This window comes from Schistocerca gregaria, chromosome 11, assembly GCF_023897955.1.
Source record: "Schistocerca gregaria isolate iqSchGreg1 chromosome 11, iqSchGreg1.2, whole genome shotgun sequence".
NCBI lineage: Eukaryota > Metazoa > Arthropoda > Insecta > Orthoptera > Acrididae > Schistocerca > Schistocerca gregaria.
The window spans coordinates 107,365,764-107,390,336 of record NC_064930.1 but is presented as its reverse complement, the minus strand read 5'-3'; the positions used below and the strand labels follow the sequence as shown (position 1 = coordinate 107,390,336).

Below are 24,573 nucleotides of genomic sequence, written 5' to 3'. Positions count from 1 at the left end.
GAACCAACAACAGTGCCACAGGCCTCTTACCCCTAAAGGTTCTCAGGCTTGACACTGATTTTTATTGATAGGGAACACTAATGTGTGCTGACAATTCTCACACAACGTAAGATCTTACAACAGAAGATTACTAGAGAAATTGTCGTCACACCTGCAGAATTACAATGTTATGCTGATAATGTCTTCACATCAAGTCAACGACGCCCGTGGCCACCACTTCAAATATCTCTTATAAATAGATAACTACATGTTTTTCAACATTACTATTACACACTCTTTTGTACTTAGTTCACAGTTACTCGAAACTTGAGCAACAGGCGTACCGGTTTTACGTGGAACACTTTGTACCGCCCGATTTGCCACGATTGACGCCAACGAACCCACTAGCCACAGACACTGAGTGCACTTTAGCCATAACCACATTACACTACGCTACCTGTGTATCTGGCCATTGCTGTGAAAGTACTCGAGCCCCTTGAGCACCTCGCGCAGCACCGTGGCAATGGTGGCCTCGTCAAAGACGCCGTGGCGGCAGTCGGCGACGCGCATCTTGTGCTTGATGATGTCGAGCAGCGAACCTCCCTCCAGCAGACGCAGCACCAGCCACAGCTCCTCTCGCACCACGAACGACGTGTAGTACGTCACCACGTTCTCGTGGTTGCATGATGACATCGCCTGGATCTCCTTCTGCGGGCACGCGTGCCACCGCACCTCAGTACCACTCCCACAGGTTATGTGAGCACATAATGTCAAAAAGAAAATCTGCAGTTTCATTCTACACTAAAATTGACAGTGGCATTACGAGATACGTACACCGCACATGCTGTTTAGAAGGAAAAGTTACGTATTGCTACAAGACGTAGTACTGGTCAAAATTGGAAGGAAAGTTCCTATAATAACATGCCAAGAAATCAATATCTACATAGATAAGGACCATTGACTCGTGACAAATAATGCTTAATAGTGAGCTGAGCAGTTAACGACCTTGCCGCAGTGGTAACACCGGTTCCCGTCAGATCACCGAAATTAAGCGCTGTCGGACTGGGCTAGCACTCGGTTGGACTGCCACGCATTGTTGGCAAGCGGGGCACACTCAGCCCGTGTGGAGCAAACTGAGGAGCTACTCGAGTGAGAAGTAGCGGCTCTGGCCACAAAAACTGACAACGACCGGGAAAGTGGTGTGCTGACCACGTACCCCTCCATATCTGCATCTAACGAGGATGAGACAGCGGCCAGTTGGTACCGTTGGACCCTCCAAGGCCTGTTCGGACGGAGTTTAGTTAGTCAGTTGAGCAGGCTGTATTACTGTTCACAAGAGGCAGTTTAGTGAATAATCAAAAGACGCTACTGTGGGCAGATGTAAATTCTCAAGTAACTGTGGATGTGGGGCACCAGGATCGCTTCAGCATCAATGTCTGTGCGGGAAATCATTGTGACGGACTCTTAGGGCCCTACACTTTAGGACCATTCCGTGCCAAGTAGTCCAATTTCAGAAAAAGTTCCCAAATTTAAAATGTGGGTGAACATTCACACGTATTCCTAATGAACATTAGTAAAGTTTTACTTTCAGCAATCTAATGCTTCTGAGGATATAGCCAAGTGACCCCATAGAACAGCTACAAATTGTGCACCAGCAAGTTTTCAGCAGCTGATGTGCAACACCTCCAGCAATATTTTGTTGAACGAAACAAAACTAGGAACTCTTCTGCACCTTTTAACCCTCTCTTACATGAATTAATAAAAAAAAAGATTTCTGAGAGATCTGCATACGGATACTTTGAAGCAAAGTTGGCCAAAAAACGTTAAAAAAAGTTTAGCTATTTATATCTCCGAAAGTAACAGCAAGATGAACATTAAGCTTCGCACTAATAACTTACCAGTACAAAGTATTACAAAACAAAATTTCATTTTCCTACTGATTTTCAGTAGTTTACAAATTGAGGGCAAAGTCGGCAATTTTTCTAAAAACCCCAAAAACTGCTATTTTTGGCCCACATTTGCAAATGTGTTTTCTACACATTCTTCTGAATCATTTTCATTAGAAATACTATATTCTACACTACCTAAAGAACTATACTTATTTTTGCAATGGGGCATATATGGCACTAAAATAGGATGAGAAGGTGGAGACACACAGAAAATGGGGCCATATTCAACTGATACTCTAATTAAATCTGACTTTTTTTATTATGTTCTACAATTGTTTAGTGCTCTCTGTAGTACATAATATAAGAAGTCCCAATGACTAGGAAATGAGCTTGACTCAGAAAAACTGTCTCCCTCCCCCTTTTTTTATGTCTCTGCAGCATTCTTTTTATAGAAAGTGAAATGGAGTAAGGAACACAATAAAAAGAATAGTTTTCTCTTTCTTGTAGCTCTGGTAATAGGTAAATTGATGTAAAAACATTTGAAAAGTATTTTTGGGGTTGTGTCTTGCCAAAATTTCTTCCCAAACAATCCCAACAGTGATATCTCTTGGCCATCAGTAGTTTTCCTAGTAACACTACAGCAAATTAATGAAACCTGTTAAAATTCAATTAGCTTGAAGTAAATATAAGCCCAGGATCCTAAAAGAGATCTCTTCTAGCTTTGGCCTCTGTCACTTCTAGAAATTTATGATCAGCTTGGGATCCAGTGTAAGGAAGCCCTTATCAGGTTCCGAACCTGTGATAAGAAACGCATGCTGCTGTTGCACATATCAGGCATGGCCCCTATGGTGATGGGGACACTGTTTTCCTCACTTTAAAAGGAACCAGCAGTGGTTAAGCCGCCACAGATGAGACCAGCACATTTATACAATTTTTCCATGTATACACCGATATTCGACATTAATGGCAAATAACGCTAACACAAAATATGCTATACTTAAACCAGAATTAAACTAGCAGAACAATAGCATTATCCATTATAGACATACACTAATAATTCTCTGTAACATTAATCAATTCCAAAAAATTTCAGGAAGACTGCTGTGATCTTCAAAATGTACATAATGTGACAAATTTATACAAAGTGACGGTGGTGTAAAACCCGGAGCCTATTTATACGATGAGTGCTGCAGTTGTTTTGCAATAATTTTACTGCCCTGATAATGCACAGTTAAACTGTGAAGTTTATAACAAGTTTTATTCTGCAGTTACAGCAGAGAAACAGGTAAATGTAATGATAAGTCATGACAAAACACACACTTTTTTGAAGTGTTTCAAGTTATTCAGACTTTATCTCACTTCCCAGTCATCAAGACTTGATACTGCCTTTCCCACAGAATGCCAAACAATTGAACATAAAAGATGTGAGATTAAGTTTGACTGACAGCAGAATATGGGCCTATTTTCACTGCACCTCCACATTGACTTTTTAAGGCCTTAGACATTCGCACTAGTAAACCAAATATGGATTTCAGATGGTTTAGAACATTGTCCTTCTAATGAAAATAAGTTTGCAGAACACTTTTTGTAAAAGTTCTAATAGTTTGCAAATTCTGGGCGAAGTTGACGATTTTTCTCAAAACACCAATCAGGCTGTTTTTGGCGTTTTGAGAAAAATCGTCAACTTTGCCCAGAATTTGCAAACTATTAGAACGCCATAGGAGAATGAAATTTTACATTCCAAGACCCTGCATATGAAAGTTATTAGGTGCAAGATTTCTCGTGTTACTTTCAGAGATATAAAAAGTGAAACTTCACTTTTTTTGGGGCATCTATTCTTTTGGCCAACTTTGAATTAAATTATTCATACACAAATAACCAACGAAAACTTTTTATTGCTTCACTAAAGAAAGTGCAAAAGTTGTATAAGATGGCCTAGTTTTGTTTCATTCAAAAAAATACTGCCATAGATGAGATGTCTCAAAACTGATGAAAACTCACAGGTGCACTGTCAAGAGCTGCACTACAAGATCAAACAAATGACTATATCTCTGGAAGTGTTGAATTAACAGTTGTGATGTTCACTGGGAACACGTGCAATCATTCATACAAAATTTCATCAAAATCCGCTACAGTCGTGCGGGAACCTCTAGACCATCTGGCACCGAATAACTCATTACCAAAAAGATTAAGAGGTGCTAAGTGCCGCTGATTTCTGCACGAGGAATTGCCAGAGCTACATAAAAACATTACCTTGCAGGAAGTAGACTATTGTGCTTTATCTGTGACAGAGCACCACCCCGTTCCTGTGGTTGGTGCACCAGTACCTTACTGCAATGTTGTGGGGACAAGACTTTGGTCGAGGAGGTCCACCAGCCTGGTCCTCCCATTCACAAGCCCTGAATGCATTGGATTTCTGATAACAGAGGCATTTAAAGGCAATGGTGGACGCCCAACCCACTAACAATGTTCAGACGTTACACAAGAGTGTGGCACTATACGAATACAGCCAGAAGTATTTGAAAGAGTGCAATTCGTAGCAAAGGTCTGGTGGATGCGTCAGGATCTTTGAAAACCAGCCTGCCTGCCTGCCTCCTCCTACGTAACAAGACAGATCGGAATGAGAGGACATGTCGGCTCCATATCTGAACAGGCATTTGCTTCCAGACATACGAACTTTGAACAACACTACCCCCCTGTGGGATTATGTGACAATTTCTTTAAAGACCCTGTGACAACTCCCAAGAAATCCAACTAACATTTCAAAAACTTATTTTCACTGTCTTATTACACATTAGGGCCAACTGATTTTGTTGCCCTGGTCCAACATTAGTTACCTCGAGTGTCAGTTATATACACAAACTGTGTCTGCAAATCAGATGTTCTAATTTAGTCGCAAGGGCGCATTGAAATTTAAGTATATTGGTATTATCCTTAGTACACAGAAAATGTGATTTACTTCTGGATGTTAGTGAACTAAAAAGAAACAAGTGATTGGTCAAGAAGAGATGTTTAAAATATTCACACAAATTAACACAAACTTGTTAAATCTACTTAGATCGAATGTCTTCTGGACAAAAAAATTCAAAGGGATTGCCTGTGAAAGGTTTGGCTACAAAAGCTCTAGTATGAGTAAACACTGATTACTTTTTCTGTGCCCAATTAGAGGATGTTTCACCTCACTCCAAAGATTGTGTACGAAAGTCTTTGCCACTAAAAGATTAAGTGGGCATAGCAATTTACAAGCTAGCTACACACAATATAAGGTTGTTAGCAACCAGTTCAATTTCTCTAACTCAGAAAAGTCAGCAGTTTTGTACCAGTTTCCATATAATGACGATTTTTTTTCTTTTTTTTGGTAATTTCCAAGAATGATTGCCTATCGAAGTTGCTGGGTCCAAACGATACGTATTGACCATGTGATCGTAAATCGATCATTCGACCCCGGTGGCAGGTGCTGTGATCAATTATTTGTGATCGTCATTTTTATCTGTTTTCCGTTATTCCCTTACTTTCTCTAAATTAAATACCTCCGCGAATTATTTGTGAGTTGCTAAGGAAACCCAGACAATTTATGTCATTACTGAGTGGGATGTCTGGTGTTCTTGACATTTCTTCGGTGGATTCTCTCACATGGAAGAATCTAATTCCATGTGTATGCAGCGTAGAAAATTGTTTGACTTTTTGTAGCAAATATGGAGTACTACCAGACAAGGAAAGAAGGGACTGTGTAGACTGTGGTGGTGTGAAGTGTGTAAAACTCTGTAACAACAGTTTCGATGCTGAAATACAGTTACAATTTCATTGTGGACAATGCGAAAAATTATCCAAATCATCCATCCAGATCACCATAATAGACTTTCAGATGACGACAACACCAACGTCGGGTAAGGTAAGTCGCCTCCTTTGCAGTTAAAAGTATTTTTGTAACGCTCTTCTTTTCTCATTGCTGTAGTGACCTACGTAAACATACTCTTAATGCCCACCAGACTGGCATGATCGATTTATGATCACACATTTGGTATGTATCATTTGGACCCAGCGACTTCGATAGGAAATAATTCTTGGAAATTACCTTTTTGAAAAAAGTTCCAAAATGGAAACGAGTAGCTTCCTGGACAATTCTTATGCCCCCCTCCCCCTACACACACACACACACACACACACACACACACACACACACACACACACACACACACACACACACACACACCATTTCTCCAACATTAACCAACACTTAAAAAAAGCAAGAAGCAACCTGAGGCGTCATGTGACAAATGCAGGAGAGTGTTTACACAGGACAAAAATGAACTGGAAAAGGCGAGAACTGCTGGCCAAACCTGCAATTCCAGAATCAATAAAGTGTTTCAATAAGAACCAGAGAAAGATCCTGAGTACACTCAACCTGGACCTGAAACTAAGGGAAAGGAAAAGACAGATAGGCAGCAGTCACTAGTTTTGCAGTTGAAGGCTATATGGTTTTCAGATTCCATGAGAAATAATGCTGTGTACATTTACCACTAGTATCAATTACATTTTCGGTCTTTCTGCAAACTGCTGTACACCGATCAGCCAAAACATTATCACCACTGACCTTTCCATATAAATCTGTCCAGGCGACAGAAGCGTCACCTGGCAAGGAATAACTGTCAGACTCATGCGCAGTGCACGAAGTATCAGCGAGCGGGTTGTCCGCCTGTAGAATGGGGAAGGCACGCAATCTGAGTTTGATCGAGGACAGACTGTGATGGCCCAAAGGCTCAGCATAAGCATCTCCGAAACTCCACGACTTGCCAGGTGTTCGGGGTGTGCTGTGGTGAGCGTCTTCAACATGTGACAAAACCAAGGTGAAACTACTTCCCAATGTTGCCGAGTTGTGTATCACGTATCCGACGAGTAGCTTTGTTGTAGCAAAGTTTGTGCACATTTGTGCCCAAGCATTTATCACAGAATCAGAAGGCAGCAAGAATGGATGTTTGCCTGACCCACCTGTTGAGATATGCAGATCAAGGAACAGATTTCATTGCTCAGACTGTGGCACAAGATGAAATGTGCTGTCACCACTTTGACATTGCCTGCAAACTGATGAATACGGAGCAGCAGCACCTACATCTACATCTATACTCCGCAAGCCACCTGTCTGTGTGGCGGAGGGTACCTTGAGTACCTCTATTAGCACTCCCTTCTATTCCAGTCTCGTATTGTTCGTGGAAAGAAAGAGTGTCAGTATGCCTCTGTGTGGGATCTAATCTCTCGGATTTTATCCTCACGGTCTCTTCGTGAGATATATGTAGCAGGGAGCAATATACTGCTTGACTCCTCGGTGAAGGTATGTTCTCAAAACCAACAAAAGCCCGTACCGAGCTACTAAGCGTCTCTCCTGCAGAGTCTTCCACTGGAGTTTATCCATCATCTCCGTAACACTTTCGCAATTACTAAATGATCCTATAACAAAGTGCGCTGCTCTCCGTTGGATCTTCTCTATCTCTTCTATCGACCCTATCTGGAACGGATCCCACACTGCTGAGCAGTATTCAAGCAGTGGGCGAACAAGTGTACTGTATCCTACTTCCTTTGTTTTCGGATTGCATTTCCTTAGGATCCTTCCAATGAATCTCAGTCTGGCATCTGCTTTACCGACGATCAACTTTATATGATCATTCCATTTCAAATCACTCCCAGATAATTTATGGAGTTAACTGCTTCCAGTTCCTGACCTGATATATTGTAGCTAAATGATAAGGGATCTTTGTTTCTATGTATTCACCACACATTACACTTGTCTACATTGAGATTCAATTGCCATTCCCTGCACCATGCGTCAATTCGCTGCAGATCATCATGCATTTCAATACAATTTTCCATTGTTACAACCTCTCGATATACTACAGCATCATCCGCAAAAAGCCTCAGTGAACTTCCGATGTCATCCACAAGGTCATTTATGTATATTGTGAATGGCAACGGTCCTACGACACTCCCCTGCGGCACACCTGAAATCACTCTTACTTCGAAAGACTTCTCTCCATTGAGAATGACATGCTGCATTCTGTTATCTAGGAACTCTTCAATCCAATCACACAATTGGTCCGATAGTCCGTATGCTCTTTGTTCATTAAACGACTGTGGGGAACTGTATCCAACACCTTGCGGAAGTCAAGAAACACTGCATCTACCTGTGAACCCATGTCTATGGCCCTCCTAGTCTCGTGGACGAAAAGCGCGAGCTGGGTTTCACACGACTGTCTTTTTCGAAACCCGTGCTGATTCCTTCAAGAGTAGATTTCTAGTCTCCAGGAAAGTCATTATACTCGAACATAACAAGTGTTCCAAAATTCTACAACTGATCGACGTTAGAGATATAGGTCTATAGTCCCGCACATCTGTTCGACATCCCTTCTTGAAAACGGGAACGACCTGTGCCCTTTTCCAATCCTTTGGAACGCTACGCTCTTCTAGAGGCCTACGGTACACCACTGCAAGAAGGGGGGCAAGATCCATGGCATACTCTGTAAAATCGAACTGGTATCCCATCAGGTCCAGCGGCCTTTCCTCTTTTGAGCGATTTTAATTGTTTCTCTATCCCTCTGTCGTTTATTTCAATATCTACCATTTTGTCATCTGTGCGACAATCTAGAGAAGGAATTACAGTGCAGTCTTCCTCTGTTAAACAGCTTTTCGAAAAAGACATTTAGTATTTTGGCCTTTAGTCTGTCATCCTCTGTTTCAGTACCATTTTGGTCAGAGTGTGTCTGGACATTTTGTTTTGAACCACCTACGGCTTTGACGTAAGACCAAAATTTTAGATTTTATGCCAAGTCAGCACACAAAATTTTACTTTCAAATTCATTGGACACCTCTCGCATAGCCCTCATCACACTACATTTTGCTTCGCATAATTTTTGTTTGCAAGGCTTTGGCTTTGTTTATGTTTGCTGTGAATTTCCCTTTGCTTCCGCAGCAGTTTTCTAACTTGGTTGTTGTACCACGGTGGCTCTTTTCCATCTCTTACAATCTTGCTTCGCACATACTCATCTAACGCATATGGTAGAATGGTTTTGAACTTTGTCCACTGATCAACACTATCTGCACTTGAGACAAAACTTGTGTTACGCCGTCAGGTACTCTGTAATCTGCTTTTTGTCACTTTTGTTAAACAGAAAAATCTTCCTACCTTTTTTAATATTTCTATTTACGGCTGAAACCATCGATGCAGTAACCTCTTTACGATCTCTCCGCACATGACTAATAACCTTGCCTCAACCACCCCCCCCCCCCCCCCCAAAAAATATCTACTTACTGACTGACTACCATGGTGTGCAAAAGTTAACATTAAAATTAACATTGGGCAGTGTTGCAATATATTGCCAAGGCTTAAACAGGCCATAAAAAACAAGCCTTAAACGGGATAGTACTTGTCCAGAACAGCACAAAGCCACATGTAGCCAAGAAGACCTTCAACAATTTTAATGGGATGTTCTTACATCATCGATCTCTCTCCCCACATGACTAATATCTTCTGCCCCATAAAATAATCTTTAAAAGGTAGCAGGTTCAACAGTGACGAGGAAGTGCAGGGCACTGTGGAAAACTGCATCTGTTACTACCCCACGACTTTCTACACTGAACCAATCCACTGCCTTCCCGCGTGTAGTTATACAGCCCCACATCAACTGTAATCACAATATTGTTAAAATTTCTTTACATATAACTTATCTGCTTTTCATGTGGGCACACCTTATAAAACCATCAAGCAATTGAGGACAGAGGGTGCAAGTGCTGCTTTGAGTTGAAGTAGTAGTTACAAGGGGGTGGGGAGAGGGAGAGAGAGGGGGAGGGAGAGAGAGTGTTTTACTACACAAGACATACATAGTATTTCCGAGAAAAGTGTTATCACTGTTACACATTCCATTATACCAAGTAGCGATGAGATTGCTTGCCAAGAGTGCCCTAAAAGGTATTTTCAGGTTCTGTACCATACTTACATGTGAGTACCTCTTCGAAAAGCATGTTTTCATTTACTTCAACAATAATTAATGATTTTTTAAAAAGCTTTTTGGGGTGGCATAAAGTACTTCGCCTCCCCTAGTAAAAGGCTTTATGAAAAATGCACTGGTATTACTATTGTTAAATCCACAACATAAGAGGCAAAAATGACAGCAACAATCATATCACATTTAATAGGCAGGTAGCAGGGAGTGTATGCTGTAGGGCTGTGCGTACCACAACAGAATAATAACTATTTTAAGAAACAAATAGTAGGAAAATTACTGCAGAGTGACAATGGTGCTAGCTTTTGAGAAGGACAACAGAAGCAGACAGACAACTGGGAAGACAGAAATGGAATAAGTTGCAAGCCATTGGAATGTGATGCCACGGGGGACTGCTGCAGAACTACAGTACTGATCAAGCAAGCAATAAGAGAGAAAAGATTAAACTTTACAAGGGACCATCCAAGCTCCAACCTCTAATTGTGCATCAGTAATGCCGGTCACAAGCTGGAGTGGAAAGTTATAACAACAGAAGAGCCACTTGGATAGCCACTGACGTAACCATACGTTAGGGACCGATGACCTAAGCAGTTTGGTGCCTTAGAAATTCTCACACATTTCTGAATACGTTTTTGTTTCGATTGCATGTGACATGTTAAGTATTTTAAGTACCAACATCCTTAACACACTAGGTGCTAGAGTAGTATCAAACAAATTTTGGAGAAAAACACTTCACACACACACACACACACACACACACACACACACACACACGTAATAATTAGTTTAACAGTTAGTTGCTATTTCTCTTACTGGAGTGTATACAGCAGAACTCATACCGCAACTAAACTAAAAATTATGAAAAGTGAAATGAAGCTAACCTAACATAGACCTCGGGCTACACTACCAATTAGTGTCACCACTATGCAGATGAAGTCATTAATAACACCTCAACACATATTGTGCAAAGTGCTCTATAGATCAATAAAACAAATTTGTGGCAAAAGCAGAAAACCCAGAAACCACCATTCACACAACGCAAGTTATTCACATAATTTTGTTACGCCAACCGAGATTCGTATTCCAGATGAAATGATTAACATTTCAATATCAAAGGTGCAAATAACATATGTCAAAAGCAGAATGTGAAGGAAAGGCCACCCACAAAATGTGATTAGTATATTTGCCATGTAAAGATTTATCTAGTCAACAGCTGCTGACTGGGTAACACACACTTTCCTTTTGTTGGCTACCTCCTTTCTCCATGTAGAAACTTGTTGTCAACATTTGCCTCAAACTTTGAACAACTGCAGCTCATCTGACAGCCCTTTGCATAATCAGAAAAAATGTAAAATAAATAACATAATTAATCAAAAATATAAAATGGTTCGACACACACTGCAACATGAGTAACTGCTAAAAATTCTAGTTTAAGGATGGCTTAGACCTGATTATTAATATGGATCAGTCTCAATGTCAGATACAACAGCTAAGCTGAAATGAACTGCAGCTAACCTACCGTTTGGTTGGTGACTCATTGTAACTTTGTACACTATCTCGTAGAAATGGCCGCGAGAACTGTCGATTTAACACAATTTTAAGATTTTAAATTATAAAACAGTAACCAGATACAATAACAGTTTAAAAAATGATTTAAACCTTAAGCAGGTGCACCTACATAGAAAGTGTGTCAAAAAAATGTTCTGCCCCATTCCATTGTTTTGCAATTGTGAGCCCATAGCTATTACTTTGCTTCAGCTAACAATGATAGACTATGTTGTTCTACGTCCAAGTGATCAGCTGTAACAACACACACAGCAAGCTATTGTCTATGATATAATTAGTAATCAAATCAGCAGTCATCTGGAATCTGATGCAACTGCACTGTTTATTGTGTCGAGTGAAAGTTTATTTCATTATTGTTTGATTAAAAACTGCTTTAGCTCATATTCTGTAAGTCTGCCCACTTGCAATTGTAAACCTTCTCATATATATTTGTAATTCATAGTAGTAACATTTCAGACAGAGGACTTTTGCTCCCAGCAATCGTCTGCAAAAAGTGACAAGTTGTGTTTTCATACGATATACTGATCTTCCAGCCAATACTGCTGTTTTCAGAAATGGTATACCTTTATGGCCCAATTTCTCTTGACACTACATTTCAACAGTAATGAGAATCGGCATGCCCATTGCTCATGGGTAAACACAGAGCTGGTGCAGTATAAGCAGATCAAACACATCTCAAACACACTGATATACTGAATTAATCAGATATGGTTCCACAATTTAATAAGATGGCTGAACTCCAAGTCAATGATAAGAGATAACGAAAAATATTTAGAATAGTATAAATGTGTAAAAACAAGCTAATTTCAAAGCAGAAACTGCCCAAATGGGCCTTACAACCATTAGTGATGTAGGTAATGCTAGTAGAATGAAAAGGAAACCATACTGTTGGTCCACAAATTGCTATCAGGCTACTGTTTTGAGAACTAACAAAGTTGAAGTGAAATTCAATCAGCAATGCACTTGTTATTTGTTAACACAAAGTGTGCCTTTAAAACTAACCATCAGCTGTTACCTCACATACAGTTTCATGGAGGACAAAATAGTCTCTCTCATAACACATTCAATTACGCAGTAAAAACAAAAATTCTTAATGCATTGCAGACACTTCTCATAATGCCACAGTCCAACAATGAATGAAATATAAACAAACATTTAAAGAATGTTTAATTCACCAAAATGAGCTGCTAATATAGCAATTATTTACCAATCTGTTCCAAGTGCAAAAGAATTTGCATATTTTGAATAAATAATGCTATACCATTCTTTAAATATTTATGAGCTGTGAGTGCCCTCTTCATAAAATATACTACAAATAATTTACTTTTTTCACAATCACAGAGAGCAATTATTGTAAATAAGACATTTTTCCCTTAAAATCTCTCACAACAGCAGTGTGTTCAGCAATAAACTATGGATGCAGATCACTCATCTCCTGTGGTTGTGAGCAAAGTATAATATTTATTACCAACAGTCTTAGTATACATATCCAGACATAGAATCCCACTTAATGGCTCATGCATGACACTTGATGCAATTAAACACTGAAAGGAACATTAGTAATTTTACAACAAGAGTCTAAAAGCAAGCAAAGAGACAGAAATGAATACTATTCTCCAAAAACAATTTTAATACGTCGTGATAACACTATAAGAAATATATGTTCCGCATTTTTCTTTGCTGAAAAAGGCTTGGCATATTCCCTTTCAACAAAATCTTATGTTAACAGCCTCTAGCCATCTATCATTTTAAGTAATACATATGCTAGACAGGATTTTCAAACGGCACACATGAAAGGCTTTATTTACTTAATTAAAAGAAAAAAAATCAAAGTTATCAAACAAGGAAAAAAGCCTCACCACTTTGAAATTATGCCTGTGGACAGTAACTCAATCTGGACAACAATCAATGCCAGGTGAAAATCATCAATCTGCTTACAGCTAACATGCAAATTAATTTTACAGTGAATCTCTGATCACATCTGTAACATTTACTCCTCTTTATCTATTTCAGAAATTTTAAGATAGGGCACCTATTCCAGTAACATTCATTACAACAGTTTATGATACAAAGATGAAAGATTCACTGTAAGTGCTTCAAGATAGAAAAAAATAAAATACACTTTCTCACAGGCAACACATTATCTAGTCACATAAGCACCTTGGACAAAACTTGCTGTCAAATCCACCATGGACATCCTTATTTCATATAGTACTTCAAAGCTAGTTCTTCCAATGTAACAGCAGTGATTCTTCACACCATATTGCTCATTTTCTTTTCCTGTTTTTCCCCAAAATAAATGGGAAACTTTCTGCTGAAGATTTAGTTAAAATGTGTGTTTTGTTTCACAAACATACTGAAGCTACAATATTGCTGTTACGTACCTGAAACGTTTCATTAATGTGCAAGTATCAACACACTGAAAAACAATTGCAAAAAAATCTTACTACTTCCTACTTGTAAAAATGTTCGAAAAAGTGTTACAGTGAGGTCTGGGAAGGGCTGGAGAGAACAAGGCTTGCTCTATCTTAAATAATTACCAGCAATTCGTCCATGCTCGTGTTCCATTTTTCCAGATTTATTCGTTTGATGGCACATTTTTCTTGCCGTGGTTTGCAAAAAGCGCCGTGAACAACTGCTGTTGCTCCAACACCTAGAAATAAAAGTAAAATTTCAATACGTTGGCACATATTCTGCAGAAATATTCATATTTATAGTGATTTTAACATTAAGTAAGTAACTATTGACATTTGAATAGTCGTTTATATTGTGAAGTTTACGACATGTTTTGTACACTAGTCTGCAAAAATCGCCATTATTTTTATTTATTCGCGGTAAAAGTATGATAAAACACTCCAGGATGGAAGCCACTATCTACAAGATATGTGTGACTGTACGAGGGGAAGAAGAAACGAATGAAATACACGGAGTCTAAATGTCAAAGGCTGTCATATGTCATTAAGTGCAAAATTTACTGTACACACTATCACCTAAACAGAAACAGTATTTTATTATAAGTTAACCACCCAACTGTTCGTCTGCTAATATGTTACGTCTCCATGCCTTGGAGTAACAAGAACACCATAGCATAACGCCCAGAATTCAACTGCAGTCATGCCACGACGTAAAAAATCCACAAAAACATTAATTTTTTGCAGTTCAGGAGAATGTTATCTTAGAAGCATTGCCTGTGTTTAGAATAACTGTTAGAAAACTATGTCAATTTCACAACACTTCATTAAAAACTCTTACTTGTAACAAAACATTCAATAAAACACTGGTTTCACTCCCGGTACGTTACGTTTTTCGCTTCTTTCTGGCGCTGTCATTCAACTAACAACTGTCTAGGGACTGCATGATGCAGTCATACAGTCTTACTCCACAAAAAATGAAAAACAAAGGCCACGTAAAATAGCAAGCTGCGGTACAAACTTCATTCCACTTCCAATAAAAAGAGAGAAAATGTATACACACTCCAAACGAGCACACGAACTTCATATTGCAAATAATACAAACGCTGAACGACACCAGACAGAATTCGCCGTCACGTTATAGGCAGTTATTTTACTGACCGATAACTTCCTTCAGTTCGTAGTCATCCTTAGAGTTGGGCCAGCCTTGCGTCGTCGAGCCGGCACCAGTCGTCGCCATTTTGTGAGCGAGAATATCTCCGATGGAAGCTCTGGCGGCCAAATGCGGACCTAAGCCGTCCGGGCCTGTGCAGTTGGATGTTTTCCGCCGGAAAATACCGGGCGAGCCAGGCGGCATGAGCCCGGGAGAGATTTTCCTGAAAGGAGGGGACACGAACACATGTAATTCAGCATTCTTATTGTAAAAGGCACTTTCTCAATATTAAGTACACTGGCAGCAAGGAAAAGCGTGAGGAACGGAAGTTATTAAAAGATAACTCTGAGCGCAATAAAGCAAATAGGACAACGTAAGCAGGAGAAACAAAAGACTGTAAGCGTAAGAAGGGGGCGGGGTCCACACGTGGTGACGACAGCACGCAGCAAGCGACTATCGCTCTTGCAGACTACACGGACAAAGGTCATATTTGCGATCGCCCAATCGGTTCATTAACCGAGTAAACCGGACTTCTTGGCTCGCCTCATAACGACACTGTATTTTCTTCTAGAAAGAGCGATATAGTTCTGTAAAATGCAACAAATACAGTCTTTACAGTGTACAGATATTGCATGCACCTTATTTATTCCTAATAGCAGAGAAGGACGCCTCGTAGCACTTCGTTGAGGTGAGACTGCATCTGACACGGTGGCTGTTTACTTAGCTTCATTTGTTTGCGCAAAACGCGTAAAAGTGTACAAAGTGGCTGTGGCGTTGCTGTTACAATCAGTAGACTGTACACAGAAGGTTGCGATCGGCGATTTCTTTTCCGCAACAGTAGTGAGTGTTTGCCGCAGTCAGATCAATATTCATTTCTGACAAATCAAGGTAAACGAGCTTTTCTTGGCAGCCAATCCTTTTTACGTAATCGGATCTCCCTTTGCCCGACTGCGTGCTTCAATTACAGCAACCAAGTGCTGTTTGGAAGACAGGCACAAGGCACAGATACAGGGTTAAGAAAAGATGGGGAGGGAAGGAGGGTCATAGTTCTTCAGTATCTCCCCCCCCCCCCCCCCCCCCCCACGAAATGCGCTACATATGCTCAGAATTTTAATAAAAATAACATGATCATAATCATTTGTTAACATCAGTTTTTAGTACCGTGGTTTTGCCTTTTTGGTGATTTTTTTTTTTTTTTTTTTTTTTTTGGGGGGGGGGGGGAGGAAGATGCCCGCCTGTTGGAAGCAAGCTTACGTTTCTGGGTGCTGTCCTGCATATCAACGCTCATGATTGATCCCCTATTGTCATGATCACCATTCTTCCTTTCTTCATGATTTGTGATCATCAAATAGCCGCCGACCAAGCTCTACAAAAATATGTACCGAGTGACTGCAAATAAAATGCAGCTACTCACAGTGTGGGCTGTATGGCAGCGAAATTTGATAGATATTCTAATGTGTTAATACAGAACCGATTAACGTGGATAAAAATAGTTCCGATTTTGGCACAAGGTGCAAGGCGTACAGAACTCTTTCCACGTGTAATGGATTAGGAACGGAATGTGGACAGTAAAGGTCAAAATAGCGAGGAAGGCGTTATGCTGATGATGACATTATTAACCGATTACTACAGGATTTGTTCAATGAATGTGAGCACTGGATACACCGACGAGATGCTACATCCGTAAAACGATGTGATCAACGGTTGCTCGCAGCAGTTAGGTGGAATCTGAGCAACGCGTTCATATTTACTCTCCTTCAGATCAGGTACAGACCGAACGTATCCGTGGTAAAAGCGTTCTTTTATATAGTCCCACGGCCAAAAGAAAAAAACTATTCAGATGAGATCGTCTCGCAGGCCATGCATCTGGAACACCTGTGCAGATAACACGTTCGTGGAAAGTTGTATTAAGCAGATATTTCTCTAGATGATCGCCATGCGGTGTTGCCTCGTCTTGCGAGCGAAATGAAATAGTGGTTTCCACACAGTTGCGAACTCGCAAAGGAGGAATCACATGCTGTAAAAAGTTGTCTCGATAACTTGCATACGTCACGGTACACCTGACAGGCCCTCTTCGTGAATTCTCTTAAAAGAAGAACGAACAGCGTTGGGAATCCACAGCACATGATCACATAAGGCAAGTGCACAGCGCACAGCACCCCAAATTCGAGAGTTCAAATTCAAATGGCTCTATGCACTATAGGACTTAACATCTGAGGGCATCAGTCCCCTAGACTTAGAACTACTTAAACCTTACTAAACTAAGGACATCACACACATCCGTGCCCGAGGCAGGATTCGAACCTGCGACCTTAGCAGCAGCGCGATTCCGGACTGAAGCGCCTAGAATAGGGTGTCCATTCGTCCCGTTCTTCACGGGACAGTCCCGCTCTTTACCAAAATTTCCCGCTGTCCCGAAAGTTTTTTTGGGGACGCTCAAGTGTCCCGCTTTTTTATGATTCCGCTTGGTTAGAGTATTTTACGTTACTGCTTGTTTGACTTGCTATTAACTGCGCAATTATTTATGCTAGGAAGCGTGTGAAGACTTTCAGCATACCCCAAGCATGTACCGAACAGTCAAAAATCGCAAGTAATTTTAAACGCACTATAGGTTACGAATAACAACGAAGATTCTTCTTTTCTAAATCGACCCACTGAATCCGTCCTTTGGGTCCAGAGATACTCTACACCACTGATACTTGCTCTTTGGCTTTCGTCATCACACTGTTAATGTTTTGCACTGTGCAATCACTGTTTCATTATGCCAAACCGAAAGTGTAATTTTAACAGTAGTACAAAAAGCGAGTTTCTTTTTATCACTGGTAGTGGAGAAACTGTAGAATGTACGTTGTGCATTCAAAATTTGCTATTGATCATGGTGGAACGTTTGACATTGTGAATCACATTAAGACGAAGAAACATCGCATCAGTGATCAAACGAAAAGAGCAAATAAATGCGTGAGTGACTACTATGTAAACTTAAAATCAGTAACAGAAATATATAGGCAGTTGGCAGCACAAGAAGCTATCGTGTACTGACTTTTATGATACAATTTCAGAACGGTGATAGTGTGGCAGAATAACTGTAAAAAGTGATTTGGGATCATATGAGTGCACGTTGTAAAGGTGAACTTGTATGTGTATTAAATTTAGTCAATACAATATTTATGTCCCGTTTTTTTTTTCTTCATTGTCCCAGGTTTTTCTCTAATTTATTTTAAATGTCCTCTTTTTCAATGAAAATGAAATGGACACCCCAGCCTAGAACCGCCTGACCACAGCGGCCGGTAATTCGTCAGTTCTGTGTACTTACTGCACCCTGAGTGTAAAATGTGCCTCGTCACTCCATAGAGTATTATTATGCGACCACATCTTATCTACATCGATCCGTGCCGGATACCAGAGAGCAAATTCAGAACATTGCTGCGGATCAAGAGGCTGTTTAGGTCCTGCACTGTTTGGATTTTGTACAGGCACCAGGCACTGAAAAGCCAGAGAAACTGGGACACTTACCCAATATCACGTAGGGCTCCGGGAGCACGCAGAAGTGCCGCAACACGACGTGTCATGGACTCGACTAATGTCTGAAGTAGTGTTGGAGGGAATCGGATCCATGAATCCTGCTAGGCTGACCATAAATACCTAAGAGTACGAGGGTGTGGAGGTCTCTTCTGAACAGCACGTTGCAAGGAATCCCAGACATGGTCTGTAATGTTCATGTCTGAGGCGCTTCTGGCCAAAGGGAGTGTTTAAACTCAGTAGAGTGTTCCTGGAGTCACTCTGTAGCAATTCTGGACGTTTGGGGTGGTGCATTGTCCTACTGGAATTGCCCAAGACCGTCGGAATGCGCAATGGACATGAATGGACGTTGGTGATCAGACAGTGTCACCTGTCAGAGTCGTATCTAGACGTATCAGTGGTCCAAATCACTTCAACTGCACATGCCCCACACGGCCTGCAACAGCTTGAATACTCCTCTGCTGATATGAAGGTTCCATGGATTCCTGAGGTTGTGCCATACCCGTACACGTCCATTCGCTCGATACAATTTGAAACGAGACTCGTACGACCAGGTAACGTGTTTCCAGTCATCAACAGTCCAATGTCGGTGCTGACGGGCCTTGGCGAGGCGTAAAGCTTTGTGTCGTGCAGTCATCGACGGTACACGAGTGAGCATTCGTCTCCTAAAGCCCTCATCGATAATGTTTCGTTGAAAGGTTCGCACGCTGACACTTTCTGATGGCCCAGCATTGAAATCGGCACAATTTGCGGTAGGGTTGCGTTTCTGTCACATTCAACGATTCTCTCCAGTCGGCGTTGGTCACGCTCTTGCAGGATCTTTTTCCGGCGGCTGCGATGTCGGAGATATTCACTGTACACTCGTGAAATCCTCGTACGGGCAAATCCCCACTTCGTCACTAGCTCGATACTGCGTTCATCGCTAGTGCGCCGACTATAACACCAAGTTCAGACTCACTTAAATCTTGATAACCTGCCATTGTAGCAGCAGTAACCGATCAACAACTGCGCCAGACACTTGTTGTCTTATACAGGGTGGTCCACTGATCGTGACCGGGCCAAATATCTCACGAAATAAGCGTCAAACGAAAAAACTACAACGAACGAAACTTGTCTAGCGTGAAGGGGCAAACTAGATGGGGCTATGCTTGGCCCCCTAGATTGCGCTGCCATAGGTCAAACGGATATCAACTGGTTTCTTTTTAAAATAGGAACGCCTATTTTTATTACATATTCGTGTAATATGTAAAGAAATATGAATGTTTTAGTTGGGCCACTTTTTTCGCTTTGTGATAGATGGCGTTGTAATAGTCACAAACATATGGCTCACAATTTTAGACCAAGTAGGTTTTTTTTAAATTAAAATACAGAACGTAGGTCCATTTGTACATTTTATTTTGGTTGTTCCAATGTGATACAAGTGCCTTTGTGAAGTTATCATTTCTGAGAACGGATGCTGGTACAGCGTGATTACCTGTAAATACCACATTAATGCAATAAATGCTCAAAATGATGTCCGTTAACCTCACTGCATTTGGCAATACGTGTAACGACATTCCTCGCAACGGCGAGTAGTTCGCCTTCCGTAATGTTCGCACATGCACTGACAATACGCTGACGCATGTTGTCAGGCGTTGTCGGTGGATCACAATAACAAATATCCTTCAACTTTCCCCACAGAAAGAAATCCGGGGACGTGAGATCCGGTGAACGTGCGGGCCACGGTATGGTGCTTCGACGACCAATACACCTGTCACGAAAAATGCTATTCAATACCGCTTCAACCACAGGAGAACTAAGTGCCGGATATCCATCATGTTGGAAGTACATTGCCATTCTGTCATGAGTGAAACATCTTGTAGTAACATCGGTAGAACATTACGTAGAAATCAGCATACATTGCACCATTTAGGTAAAATGGGGACCAATTATCCTTCCTCCCATAATGCTGTACCATACATTAACCCGCCAAGGTCGCTGATGTTCCACTTGTCGCAACCATCGAGGATTTTCCGTTGCCCAATAGTGCATATTATGCCGGTTTGGCGGTGAACGACGGTTCATCGCTAAATAGAACGAGTGCAAAAAATCTGTCATCGTCCCGTAATTTCTCTTGTGCCCAGTAGCAGAACTGTACACGACGTTCAAAGTCGTCTCCATGCAATTCCTGGTGCAAAGAAATATGGTACGGATACAATCGATGTTGATGCAGCATTCTCAACAGCGACGTTTTTGAGATTCCCGATTCTTGCGCAATTTGTATGCTACTGATGTTCGAATTAGCCGCGAGAGCAGCTAAAACTCCTACCGGGGCATCATCATTTGTTGCAGGTCGTGGTTGGCGTTTCACATGTGTCTGAACACTTCCTGTTTCCTTACATAACGTAACTATCCAGTCAACGGTCCGGACACTTGGATGATGTCGTCCAGGATACAGAGCAGCATACATAGCACACGCCCGTTGGGCATTTTGATGACAATAGCCATACATCAACACGATATCTACCTTTTCCGCAATTGGTAAACGGTCCATTTTAACACGGGTAATGTATCACGAAGCAAATACCGTCAGCACCGGCAAAATGTATCGTGATACCACGTAATTGTACGTTTGTGATTATTATAGCGCCATCTATCACAAAGCGAAAAAAGTGGTCCAACTAAAACATTCATATTTCGTTACGTACTACACGAATATGTAATAAAAATGGGGATTCCTGTTTTAAAAAACGCAGTTGATATCCGTTTGACCTATGGCAGCGCCATCTAGCGGGTCAACCATAGCGCCATCTGGTTTCCCTCCTTCAAGCTAGACGAGTTTCGTTCTTTGTAGTTTTTTCATTTGTCGCTTATTTCGTGAGATATTTGGCCCGGTCACTATCAAGGACCACCCTGCATACCTATGAGCCAAAATATCACACTGGACTCGCATTCGGGAGGACGACGGTTCAATTCCGCGTCCGGCCATCCTGATTTAGGTTTTCCGTGATTTCCCTAAATCACTCCAGGCAAATGCCGGGTTGGTTCCTCTGAAAGGGCACGGCCGACTTCCTTCCCCATCCTTCCCTAATCCGATGAGACCGATGACCTCGCTGTCTGGTCTCCTTCCCCAAACAACCCCCCCCCCCCTCCCCCCCAAATATCACCTGCTTAACAGCCTGTTGTTGCACTTTTCAAACGCAGTACAACAGTTTCTGCTTGGCATGGATTCTACAGGTCCATCACAGGATTCCAGAAGTGTGTGTCGCTAGATGTGTACGTTATTCCCGCAAACTACGGGATGGTAGATTACGGCCCCACAGCCGGTACAGACCAAAAACATTCGGTGGGCAAGACATGAATGTGAGTTCTCTACAATGCCCCTCAAACCACTGTAGCACGATTCTGGCCCTGCAACACGGATAGTTATCCTGCTGGAAGATCTCATCACACTAGTGGTGCCCAATAATGTCCATGTAGTTCATTCCTGTCATGATGCCTTCGATCACCACCACAGATCTCATAGAAGCCCCATTCAGTGTACCCCATAGCGTAATTCTGCTCCCACCGGCGTGCCATCTGGAGCGTGGTGCATATTTCGTGTAGCCATTCGCGTGGATGACGGCGCGTAAGAATCGAACCATGACCTGGGGTAACTGCACACATCAAAAAATGTTTTGCATCACCGTGGTTCCAAGAATTCTTGAAGATAGACCTTGACTGTGGATATTGTATCACAGCCACCGTTCCTTTGACTGGCCAGAGATGTCACTAAACCCACCCAAAGATGTAAACAACCATGGATGAGCAGCGCCTATTAGACAAGAGGAGGTCCGACAGCCGATCAGTTCCAGTCATTCCACCAGGAAGGAGGCACACGGCTCGTGTTGTTTGTAGTTCAACGATGCCTTAGACGGTCAATACCGCGATCCGATCGCGTCCGCATTGTTACTTTGTGCCAGGAAGGGCTCTCAACAAGGGAAGTGTCCAGGTGTCCCAGCATCAGCAGGGAACCTCCACCTTGCTGAACTCGCTGGACATTGTGTCTAAGGCATTCAGCCTGACTAGGTTGCCTCCAAACACGTCTCCAACAACTGTCCGCTTGGAGGCATATGCGACACTCATCATTGAAAAGAACATGATGCCAGTCCTGAACAGACTATTCAGCTTGTTGGGCTGTTGAGCAGCACGGTGTCGTGGTTGCAAAGATGGAACTCGCCACTGACGTCGACAGTGAAGTTGTGCATCGTGCAGTCTATTGCTCACAGTCTGAGTCATAACATGACGTCCTGTGGCTGCACGAAAGGTATTATTCAACAGGGTGGCGTTGCCGTCAGGGTTCCTCCTAGCCATAATCCTTAGGTAACGGTCACCCACTGCAGTAGTAGCCCTTGGGCGGCCTGAGCGAGGTATGTCATCGACAGTTCTGTCTCTCTGTATCTCCTCCATGTCCAAACACTATCGATTTAGTTCTCTCCGAGACGCCTGGACACTTCCCTTGTTGAGAGCCCTTGCTGGCACATAGTAACAATGCGGACGCGATCGAACCATGGTGTTGACAGTCTAGGCACGGTTGAACTACAGACAACACGAGCCGTGTAACTCCTTCCTGGTGGAATGACAGGAACTGATCGGCTGTCGGACCCCCTCTGTCTAATAGGCGCTGCTCATGCATGGTTATTTACGTCTTTGGGCGGGTTTAGTGACATCTCTGGCCAGTCAAAGGAACGGTGGCTGTGATACAATATCCACAGTCAAGGTCTATCTTCAAGAGTTCTTGGAACCACGGTGATGCAAAACATTTTTTGATGTGTGCAGTTACCGCAGGTCATGGTTCGATTCTTACCATGGTGTTGACAGTCTAGGCACGGTTGAACTACAGACGACACGAGCCGTGTACCTCCTTCCTGGTGGAATGACTGCAACTGATCGGCTGTCGGACCCCCTCCGTCTAATAGACGCTGCTCATGCGTGGTTGTGTACTTCTTTGGTTAGGTTTAATATCTCAAGGCTATCAAAGGGGCTATGTCTGTGATACAATGTCCACAGTCAGTGTCTATCTTCAGGAGTTCTGGGAGGCGGGGTGAAGCAATTTTTTTTGATGCGTGTATAAAATAAGAAACTGAAATATTGACTTCTGTCTTCAAATGTTCAGTCACATAGTAAAACAGCCATATCGCTCCTTTCATGGGTAAGATACACAGTTGTCAGCATTAGATGTATGGAACAACATGATAAACCGCTGGAAACAGTAATAAATCGTGATGTGTGTGTAAAATGTCTCATTTCACACCATTACGATCTGTCTTGCAAAAATGGTCCATGAAACATGTGAAAACTCAAGTCTTGTACGCCGTGATCGAGGTAAACGGCGGCTCGAAATGCGCAGCTGATGGGAGTAGCCTTATGCCTTCAGCACACGGAACGTGCATCCGAACGTTGAGCGTTGAGCGTGCCGCGTCGAAAAGCAAGCTCGGGAGTCTTTCCGAACGTGCAGTGTGATATCTGGCATGTCTGAGCGTCGACCAATGAGATGGCACAACGCCACCTACGTCACACGCACGCCGTCTCCCTTCAGTACAGAGTCGTGAGGCGCCATATTGGCATTCATTTCAAGCCTATATGTATATATGCCGTTTCTGAGCACCAGCAAACTGAGAATCACTGCAACACCCGTTGTTAACTGCGTTATTCGTTCCAATAAAATAATGAGAAACATCATACTCCTGGCAAAAGAATTGTTGTAACTTGCGTGTTATGAGAGAAGGCTATTCGAAGGCAGCGACACACTGAAGAACCACTCAAAACGCATTGTTCATGGTACAATTTCTTATAATTAAATTTCAATTAGTAACATAATTATCTGCGATTAACCTTTTTAGCAAGGGGTAAGATAATACGATTAAGTGCAGGGAGTGTGTTTTTGGTTTAGCGTTGCCCGCACGGTAGCTCAGCATGTTTGGTCAGAGGGGTAGCTGCCCTCTGCAATAAAAAAACTGAGTTAATGGATCAACTGAGCAGGTGCAAAGAACGAAAATGAACAAAATGAGATTACAAAAAAAAGGTCAGTGAACTGGCTGCCCTCT

General features: G+C 41.9%; 1 protein-coding gene across 5 annotated transcripts in view; it reads right to left on the bottom strand.

Annotated features, from left to right (window-relative positions):
• Positions 1-24,573, bottom strand: part of LOC126295357 (serine/threonine-protein kinase OSR1) — a 438,167-nt gene that overhangs the window by 79,268 nt on the left and 334,326 nt on the right. For all 5 annotated transcript variants that reach the window (XM_049987832.1, XM_049987830.1, XM_049987829.1 and 2 more), the window contains 3 exons: positions 14,998-15,212; positions 13,966-14,078; positions 437-687 (listed from right to left, as the gene is read on the bottom strand). In XM_049987832.1, the coding sequence (XP_049843789.1) occupies positions 437-687; positions 13,966-14,078; positions 14,998-15,212 (579 nt within the window). The remainder of the gene's footprint in view (positions 1-436; positions 688-13,965; positions 14,079-14,997; positions 15,213-24,573) is intronic.